Raw genomic sequence first — 10383 nt, 5'->3', positions numbered from 1 at the left:
TAGTTTTCCATAGTTTGGAGGAAAACAGCATTGCTACAAGCCACTCTTTTTATGGGAGAAGGAAGTAAGACAGTATCAGGAATTAAGTTTGCCACACTCTTCTTCATACCACAAAGAAACTTTAGTGCTTGTTATTGCACCAGTGAGATGTAACTGATTCAAACTGACACCAAAAACCCCCAACAGTGTTTTCTAAGGTGTTTTTCTGAGCAACAGCCCTAATGGCTGATGGTCACCAGGTTTGACTGTGCTTTGTATTTAATTGGTATTGTCTGTCAAATCTTTAATTGTTGTAAAAATCTCATTTTTAGGTTAATGAAGTAAAAAATAGGGAAAACATAAGGATAGTAAGAATGTTAAATGCATGAAACTATTACAAACTTCTTAATTCTCCATAAAATATTTTATTAGCTTGAAATAAGCTGAATACCTTGTTGCTAAACCTGAATTTAAATTCAAGTAGCTTTTAATTTCTTTTGTTTTTCCTGTTCAGTTCTTGAATACTCATTCTACTGGCTATACTGAGGAAAAGAATATTTAATAATGTTAAAAAATTAGGATTTAGAGAAAACTTGTCTAAAAATGTAAAATGTGATACTTGAATTAGTAAATCTATCCAAGTATTTGCAATTACTTGTTTGACATTTACAAGGGCTGAAACTAAGAATGCCTTCACACTGCCTCAGGGTCCAAGGATGATCCATTCCTCACCATGTCAGGTCTTGTCCCAAGAGATGAGATAAGTCAAACAGGTTCTCAAACTTCAATTATATAAGACAAAGGCCATTATACTCCAACCAGCAAGGGGAGAAAACTACTCACTGCGGCTGTGGATCTCAGTGAGCTGGCTAAGAGAAAGAAAGTAATGCCCAATCAAAGTCACTCCAAAATCACTGTAGTAGGAATGGATATTGCTAAATATTTGTATTCTGTTGTGCCTGACACAACTGTGTTCCCAGAAGCACGAGGAACAAGGATCTGTGACTCAGTGCTCACTAGAAGGTTTTAACCAGTAAAAATTCCAGTATTTACAGATCTTACTTCAATGCTGCTGAGGGAAAGTCCCTCAGTTATGTCTCACTGGACAGCTGGAACTTTCATTACTGTTAACAACAGAGGAAGAAATGAAAAGTGCACTGTCATGGTGCTTGCTGTTAATGCTCTTGCTGAAATGACCTAGGCAAGATAAACCTTTATTAGATTTACCCATAATGTGCTGTAGGTTTTGTTTTTTTATATCCCAGTGGGCCTGTGATTATGGTTTACCAACTTCTGCTAATATAACCAATTTTTTCTTCAGTTTTCAGATACTGGACTATGTGTGTCTTAGGTAGTTCACTATTTTCAGGATATTAAAAACACCAGATTCATTCTTGCTTGAACACCTTGAGTTCTCCAAAAGTTAAGAACTGCATTGTTTAAATAAAATACTCAGTACTGAGGTTTACTTACAACTTTGTATATTTAGTAACCAACATACCATTTGAAGAGAAATAATTTACAGAAATTGAAATGCAGTGGCCATGGTAATCTGTTTAATAAATTAAGGCAAAATATCAAATATTTGTAATAAATCAATACCAAAAAATCAAAATATTTTACTTTAAATTGTAATGTAACAAGATAGATTTGATTCAAATCTATATTTATCCTTCTAAGGCAATCAATCAGCATTTTGTCTTTGCTACTAGTATGAGCCATTAGCTCAAATCCCTGTTAAATTACAGTTCAGTCGAAAAGTTCTGAAACAGAAAACAAATTAGAACCAGAAGTAATTCTGTAACAAAATAACAGATTTTAAACAAATTTCATTATTCACCTTAAATTAAACATCACAATACCTCTATCACTTTCTAAGTCAGGTGTCTGCCTTAGAGATGAACAAAGCAAGGAAAGCAACAAAGACTTTTTTTTTAACAGCAAATGCAGTGAACAAACCCAGTGATCACATGTGGGAAGCAAACTTGTTATCCTGAATTTGGATTATAATGAGTTAGTGTACAGACTATGAGCAACCGTATAAAGCAGTGAACAATGGTGAGGGCAACCTTCGTGGTGGAGTCTCCAAAAGGTTTGAAGAATCCCAACAGAAAAAGAAAGGGCTCAGTTCTGCAAAGTGAGTATTTCTTCATCATCATGTTGAAAATGAAAAAAGTGCCTGTCCATTTGCAGCATTGCACTGCAGTTTAGTAAAACAACTCTCACAAAATATTATTTTAATGTATTATATTATTTTAATGAGATCTGAGCCTCAAATTGCTCAAAGATAAATTAATTCCTGGATTCCAGGTGCATTGTAGGCTCTGAACAAATATAAAAGGACAAAGTTATGTAAAAAATGTTATGTTTCTGTCTGAACATGTTTTATCCAGCAATGTAAGTAACATGAATGTCATTAATATTTTCTTTTCCTCTGTGCTTGTTTGCCTGTGCATGTGACAAGGCTTTGTGCCATGGCTTTTATGTATGTGCAGGTTTACAACTTCCCCACACAGAAAGCTCACCAGGAAACTGTGGCAGGAACTCTGGGGGGTGTGCTGTGTGCTGGCACTGAAAAATAATTTTAGCACAAATGTGGTCTACCTGAGAAAAGGCCATGAGAATTGTCTTTTTCAGTCAGTTATCTTAACATAAGTAAAATCTCCACTCATATGGACTTTACTCAGCATCTTTTCAAATATTCCAGTCAGCTGCCCTATAAATGGATAAATGCTTAAATGTGACTTAGGCAAGACTGTAAAGATTGGACATGTGTCCCCTAGGGAGATTCATGACACAGGATAATAAAATGCTGGCTACATCTAAAAAAGTACCTGCCCCAAGTTTGGACAAAATCAAACTAACAATGACTGAATTGTTTTTTACACTTACAAAGAATAAAACCAAGAACATTCAGAAAGAAAATTCTTGAGAACAAAAGTGATTTCTGTAATGAGCAGCAAAAAAATTTAAAGTTGCCAGGATGTCTAAACTAATACCAACCAAAGGCTAGTTGGCACCTTACTGGACTTTCCAAAGGACACCCCAGATCAGCAGCAGCACAGGACAGAGAGCTCCCAACCTCCCCCAGACCGCAGAGCAGTGCCCCTCTCTGGGAAGCTGATCTTAGCACTGAGGCTGCTGGGATTTGCCATCTCTGTATTAGCATAACCATCCTCTCCTCCTCCTGCCGGGAACAGCCGGTGCTCATGAGTTACCCTTTGCTGCCCTCTGCCCTCCACAGAGCCGGTTTCTCAGTGAAATGCGATTCTCTGTGCTTCCTGTGAGAGCCCCAGCAGCCGGAATCTCTCGGCTGGAGGAGTGGCAAAATAGGCTTTTTGCTCCTCCGAGTACCTTTCCTTCACTTCAATGATGTCCCTGTAGTGGCCGTCCTGCCAGTGGAAGTTGAACTGCTCCAGCAGCTCAATCCTTTTCTCCTCTGTGCTCACACAGTCAACAGGAGTGGGCTGTTCCAGGAGTGGCACCTGAATGTCTGGGAAGAGCAGGAGAGCCCTGATAGCAAACCAGCCACCATACTTGGGATGGATACAAACGCCAAAGATCCTCTGGAAGAAAAAAATATAAAATATTTAGGCTGTCTCACTTTGTGTCTAAGCAAGGTTTTCCAACGCATCAGATGCTTCTCACTCTCCCAGCCTTCTCCTGGAGTGCTGTACAGAGCACAGTTTCCTGAACTTGTGGCTTGAAGCACTGCATTTCACTCCCATTTTCTCGTGCCCACACACATCTCCCTGGAATGTGGGGAGAGGTTCCTTCCTGAAAATCTATTACAGAAATTAACCACAGAGCATTTTTCCCCCAGTTTGTAATGCTCTAACTAACAGGTTTTCCTTTTCACTGCCATTTATTTTTATATCTAAGTAGGTTTAACAGATCAAGATATTTCTCTCCATGCACATCTTTGGAAGCTTCCAATTCCCACCTGAAGCACTTTATGAACCTGTATGTGCTCTGGACTTTGTAGTTTCCTGCAAGATGAACTAGTGACTAGTGAGCAAACAATCATTGTACAATTCAGTGGTTGCAGTTCAGTGGCTCTTCTCAAACTGTGTTTCTGCCTCACCTTTTTCCCCCATGGATCAAGCTTCACATCCTTCCTTTGGTAGTAATATGCAGCTCCAGCAACGTGGGCAGCTGTCTGTGCCAGGAACTTGGGCTTTCGGCTCGGCAGCATCTCATAATCAAACATGACATCCACCCTCTGGTCAGGAAATTTCTGGGAAAATTTGAAAACATCAGCTCAGGCTCATGGAAAAAGCTATGAGCCTGCAGGCACATGAGAAGCTTGCAGACTCCCACATCTTGCTGAATTCTATCAGCAGGTTTGAGGCTGTGGGCGTTCAGCCTGTGCCTGTAGAGCTCCCTCAAGCTGCAGGATGTAATCCAGAGGCAGAACATGCAAGTAAAGCATCCAAAGCCTGCTGATGCTCCCACCTTCATGAATAATGCTTCACCCCTCCAAAGAGCAGGGCAGGAGCCTGCAGGGATTTGTCTGCTGCTCATCCCACCTGGTTATGTACCACAACACTAAACAGAATTTAGTTTAGGTTTGGTATTTCAGCTTCTTACCTCCTTCACACGTGCTAAATGATGGGAAACACACTGATCCACAGGATCCCTGATGATTTTTAATCGTTCTTTCTTCACAAAAGGCTTAAGGGCTTTGTCAAACATGGAAGGCGTGCTGAGCACCACGAAGGCCAGTGTGTCATCTGGGTAGGGGAGGTGGAAGGCTGGCTGGAGAACAGCATTGTACCACCCAACCTCAGCAAAGAAACACAAATTTCCATTAGAACACAGACACTCTAGTGGACATGCAGGAATGTAAAAAAGTGGAAATAACTACAGCCCCCTTCATTTGCAATCTAGATGGGCAACAAGCCCAGGGCCTGCCTTTCAAACCAAGTTGTTTTGCACATCAGGATTCACAGTTTGGGGGAAGCTGAGCTGTGAGCTGTGAGATAAGAATCACACACAGCATTCAGCTCCAGTCTGCCCTTTATCCAGCTCTGCTCAGAAACCTAGAGGAAGTATGAGCAATCAGCCTTGCCAATGCAAATCAGATGGTTTGGTTCAGATAAAGCTTTTACAGTTTTTTCCTCTCTTATCTCAGGCCAGAAAGAAACTGGTGCTTCTGTTTTGTGTGACAAGTTGCATGTTTTACTTCTTCTGCAGGAAACACTTGCGTGGAATGAAGGATTTGAAGCTCTTGGCAGTGCTAAACCCCCGCTAAAAACATTACCAGTAGCACATTGATTATGACACAGCCACATTTGAATATTTCATTCCAGAGCTGGACATGTTATAACACAGTTCAGAAAAGAGAGATCAAGCCAGGGCTGCAGGAAGCATGACCAGGAGGACAGGGCTCAGACCTGCAACTGCCAAGTGCAGGAGGAAATTACCCAAATCCCCTGGACCCCACTCCTAATGCCCTGCACAATAACATCAGTCTTTTCATAGGTTATGACAACTCCCTCTCTCCCAGGGTGCCACAAATGCCAGCTCTAACAGTCAGAGAGATGCTGAGTAATGGAACATTGAGTATGAAAATAAAACTTACTGCTTATTCTAAATAATCAGTGAAATTACTCTGACAGTGACTCTGCAGCTGGCAGTGGCAGCCAGCCTGCCCATCTGGAAACATAGGAAAAAAACTAGATTCACTATAAAGCTTACATTCTTATATGAACCTCTAAGTTTAATCAGTTTTGTGGCTCTTAAGGTGTTGAACTGAGATGTTATAAGGAATTGGAGAGATGTGAATCTAAGCTTTGCTAGTTTCCCAGTGAAGGGCAGTCAGTGCACTAGGGCTGCCTGTGTCAGAATGAAATCTGGAGAGAGCTAGTGGGCTAAAAGGTTTTCTCTCTGGTAGCTACAGTCTTTTCATCTGGGTTCTGCCCCGAATTCTGCTGATGTGTTTTAGACAAGCAGCATTAAATTTTCCAAATTCTGGAGGCACTTCTCTCATTAATTCATTCACCACCTCATTTTTATGCAAACAAGATCATCATAGCAGGAAATAAGAATATTTCAGGTGACACTCCCCATATATATGTATATTTCAGATGTATATTTCAGATACAACACTCCCCAAGGGAAGGGCACGTTTATTGCAGATTGATTTGTGTTTGATGTTGCAGATTGATTTATACCAGATTGCCCGGGAGCGGGCAAGGAAGGGGAGCCCCTGCATTTACAGCTGAAGAGGGGACAGTGGCAGAGGCTGCAGGGGGCCCGATCCACGGGCAGAACAGCGGGCAGAGACCTTCAGGAGCGGATGAGGTGGTCAGCACTTTCACAGACAGGTGCTCCCACACTTAGATTAAAATTTAAGCCTGATAGAGGACTTTGCCGCCTGCTGGGGCAGATGTGTCATTACGTAACCCCCGACCCCGCCGGTCAGGGCCCGCACCAGGGCCGGAGCAGCCGCTACCGCCGGGGTCACCCTGCCCCGCGCTGCCGGGCGGGCCGGCCGCACCCCGCGCTCCGACCCGCGGCGGCTCCGGCCCCGCTCGGCCGAGGAGCGCCCCGAGCTCCCCGGGGCACCGACCCCCGTCCCCCCCCGTCCCCTGCGCAGCCCCGGGACCCGCTCCCGCCCCGCGCTCCCTCAGCTCTGTGAGCAGTGACGTCACTCTCGTGACATCACGGTGACGTCATTACCTTGAAGGCGTGCGCCTCGAGGCCGAGCGGGCCGAGCGCGCTGCGGAGCCGCTCCGCCACGCGCCGCTCCATGGCGGCGGCGGCGCGCGGGGCACCACGGGAGCGGTAGTTCCGGCCTGGTGGGACCCCCCGCGCGCATCCCAGCGTCTCCTAGGAGACGGCGGGGCGCGCAAAGCACCCCGGGAGTCGTAGTGCGCGGCGCCCTCTCTTCCGCGCCGGCTCCCCCGGAGGGGACTGCATGTCCCAGCATGCTCAGCCCATCCAGCCGGGGTCCCCTCACGGTTCCCGGCCTTGTGCCCGTCCCGGTCACGCCGCCAAGGATTAGGTGTATTTTCCTGTCCTTGCACTCTGTGGGAAAGCCCCACCTGTCCCTGTGGGTGGGTGCTGCTCACTGAAACAGTGAGGCCCTGTGCTGGCAGTCCTTTCTTCTTCCCCTTCTGAAAGTGCATCTTCTTTGCAGATTCTATATTCCCTACCAATGCATTTGCCATACTGGAGACCGAGCCTCAGGTCTGGATCTCTTTACCCTAATCTTTATAGCTGCTTATCACAATCTGTATAGGACTTGTGCAATGCTCTCCAGCCTGTAGTCCTTTATAAAGGTCAGGACACCAAATGTGCAAGAATTACCTCAGATATGCACACTTATTGCTCTCTGGAGTTTCCTTACATCTTCTAGTACCCCAAGAGTTCCTCCTTATTGTATCCATGCCTTCTGTATTGGGAGGGTAGATGGATGCCATCAGTAATGTTTAGAATTAGGCTTTGTTCTTTCCAGATCTCTCTGTATTTCCAGCATGTAAAGTTGAACCAGACCACTATGTTCTTTCTTGGACTAAACTGTCAGCAATCCTTGTACAAAATCTGTTTTTGCCCATCCGTTCATATCATTGATTATCTCAGTCTGTGAATTGACTTAAACAGGGGAAAGAGCTCCAGCAGGAGCAGATCCATAAACTATGAAGCAGTGCAAGTAAAGGCAGGGGAACCAAAGCACAGGTAACTGTAGATCTCTTACATAGATTACTTCTTGTCTAGGTTTCTGAAGTCAAGTTGAAGAAATAACAGGCTGAGTGTAGCCTGGCACAAGATTGCTCCATGTCCTTGCTCAGCAAGGGAGCAGAAAAAGTTGGATATGAGGCAGAAAGGATTTTGTATCTTTGATACTTGAAATAAGAGGTTTTTGCCTATGTTGATATGTTATATGTCCAGCTCCCTTCTTTTTCTCAGCTATTCCGGGATTTTTCTGAAGGGTTTAATGCTGTGCTGGATCAGAGGTTGCCTCTGGCAAACACTTGGATGATTGTCCCCTCTCTCTCAGGCGCTAGACCTGCTGAGCAGCCACAAAGCTCAGTCTAACAGAGCACAGTCTTGCAGTTTGCACAAACTCAGGACAGAAGTGTGGAGCACTCGCCAGAGGCTGGGTCACCTCAGGTGCAGGGGGTACCCCTCCAGGGAATTTGGGGGTGCCCAGGTCCATGCAGCCACGTTGTGCAGGAGCAAGTGCAGCTCCTGCATTGGAAGGGAATCAGCTGCAGGAATGTGTCACAGGAGGGTGCTGCTGGCTGGCAGCTGCTCAGAGCTCTGCAGGACAGCTCTTGCTGTGGCAATTGCTTCCACAGGCACTGGATTGGCAAGCTCAGAGATGCTGGGGACTGATGTCTCATCCTGCTGTTCTCTTTCTCCACCTGTTCTTTGTACCTATCTGCACAGTTAATTTCCATGTCTGTCTCCAGTTTTACTGATGGAGAAGGTAGCAGGTTTGCCAGCTTTTTGAGGTGGGGTCTTCCATTTCAATCCTGACCTGGCAAAGCTTGAGGCAGGTATGACTTCAGTGTCTGCCCTCTCCTGGAGCTGATCTCTGGCTAAGTGCAGAGAGGGTGTTCAGACTTTTTGAGGCAGCTCATGAAGGGGGTAACCCCCAGGGACGGGGTGACAGCACTGGGCCTGCCAGAGTTCGTCTGGACAATGCTCTCAGATTTTTGGGGTGATTTTTGGGGTTGTCCTATGCAGAGCCAGGAGTCAGACTCGAAGGGTCCTTGTGGATCCCTTCCAACACAGGATATCCTGTGATTCTAAATGGCAGCCTCTGTTACTGAGACTTTTGTATCCTGAGGGTTGGCATCATCTGCTCATTCCACGTGGGTGTGGAGAATGGGTACCTGCTGTTCCCTTCACAGCTGTCCTTGGAGCTGTTCCCTGAGCCACCACATCTGCCTTGTTTAATCAGGAGTGTTGCTGTCTCCTACTCTGTCAGGGCAGTCTCCTTGCTGCTATTAGGACAATACTTTACTCGGATTTTACTGCACTGACTGAAATAATTGGTGCATTTCAGAAGAGGTGCTCATTTGAAATGCCTGAGCTCTAATTCCTTTCCAGATCCCCCATCTCTCACATTCATTTCTCCCCAAGCTCAGCTGGTGGGAACTGGCTTTGTTTGTGCCTCAAACCTCCACAAGCTTGGCCCTTGCTCTCCCCCACCCCTACCAAGGGCTCTGACCTGCTCCCTGGAGAGAAATGAGTGACATCTCAGCTTCCTTGTCGAAGATCCTTAGATCTTTTTGGCTCTGTTTCATTGTACCCTCTGTCCAACCCCAGCTGCCCTCGGACAGCTGCCAGATGTCTGAACTGTCACAGGTCTGGCTGAGAATTCATGTCACTGTTTCCAGCATTCTCTCCCCTGACAGCTTTGTGCTACAGTAAAACAGCATCCAGAGAATATGGTTCACTTCCCTGGGGGAAGGTAGCAATATGTCTGTGAGGTGTCTGTGCCCCAGGTATGGCTTTGTGCTTTTTTCTATTATTAGGAAAAACACAACACTCTCATTCATCCCCCTCAGGCTAATGCTGATATCACGTGGTGATTTGGTGTAATCATGAAGCATCTATACAAAAAGAATCATTAGTTCTCATTGTTCTCCACAACAGTAAATGACAAAGATACAATGTTGTACTGATTGTAATAGAAGGGATTTTCCTTCTGCTTTCCATCCACAGCTTTTTCTGACCCTTGTAAAGAACAATTGTTCTGCATTAGGTAGGAACCTAATGTGAGAGAGAGAGAGACACAAATTGTTTGAACCATCAGGGCAATTTGTAACCGAAATGGAGTTAAAGGACATCTTCATTCCTTTTCTGTTTTTTTGATCTTTCTAGCTCCTAACCACAAGCATATAAATGTCTATTTTTATTAGCAGGGAAGTATTGGTGAAGACTGAGTCTGGAGGTTAATGTAGATTCATTATTAGGTTTTCTTTGATAAAAAAATATTGTATCAACTTGGTGAGATGTTTTCAATAATGGAACTTCGTTGCACTGTTCCTGTAATTAAATATTGATTCCCTATTTCTTTCTAAAGCCTAATGCCTTCCCTTATTATGTCACTCTCCCACCTGTTAAGCTCTTATTTCATGAGATGTTGTCTGTGCTGTCAACATCAGCTTAAAATATTCCAATCTCTCTGCATTTTCCTGCCCTGGCCTCACAGCACATTGCCTCCCAAATTTCTGCTGCTGCAGTTGTTGGTGTGCTGTAAATCCGATCAGGGAGCTGAGCTGGTTCTAACAAGTGCGTCATTGTTTGGGCTTTTTTGTTGGGTTTTTTTTTTCTTTTTTTTTTCCCCTGAAGTGGTGTGGTTCACAGTGCTGCTGCAGGAAAAAATTGTGCTGGCACAACTGAGAGAACAATGTGATCAGGGCTAGGTGGGGAAGCAGAGGTTCT

At 44.8% G+C, this 10383-nt stretch overlaps 1 protein-coding gene across 1 annotated transcript; it reads right to left on the bottom strand.

Moving 5' to 3' along the window:
- Nucleotides 1-1438: 1438 nt before the first annotated feature.
- On the bottom strand, nucleotides 1439-6783 carry MMACHC (metabolism of cobalamin associated C). The gene is made up of 4 exons (XM_056497071.1): nucleotides 6664-6783; nucleotides 4570-4764; nucleotides 4064-4216; nucleotides 1439-3545 (listed from the first exon to the last, which is right to left on the bottom strand). Exons 1-4 carry the CDS (start codon nucleotides 6733-6735, stop codon nucleotides 3234-3236), a joined length of 732 nt encoding a protein of 243 aa, XP_056353046.1. The 5' UTR covers nucleotides 6736-6783; the 3' UTR covers nucleotides 1439-3233.
- Nucleotides 6784-10383: the final 3600 nt, after the last annotated feature.

This window comes from Oenanthe melanoleuca, chromosome 8 (genome assembly GCF_029582105.1).
Source record: "Oenanthe melanoleuca isolate GR-GAL-2019-014 chromosome 8, OMel1.0, whole genome shotgun sequence".
In the NCBI taxonomy this organism is placed as follows: Eukaryota; Metazoa; Chordata; class Aves; order Passeriformes; family Muscicapidae; genus Oenanthe; species Oenanthe melanoleuca.
Note: the sequence above shows the minus strand (reverse complement) of the source record. Positions and strands in the feature narration are given on the sequence as shown.

Coding starts and splice junctions, on each gene's coding strand:
- MMACHC (XM_056497071.1), bottom strand. CDS start 6,735: ATGGAGCGGCGCGTGGCGGAGCGGCTCCGCAGCGCGCTCGGCCCGCTC. Junction 4,765..6,663: donor TCGAGGCGCACGCCTTCAAG/GTAATGACGTCA, acceptor TTCTTTGCTGAG/GTTGGGTGGTACAATGCTGT. Junction 4,217..4,569: donor ATTTAGCACGTGTGAAGGAG/GTAAGAAGCTGA, acceptor AAATTTTCCCAG/AAATTTCCTGACCAGAGGGT.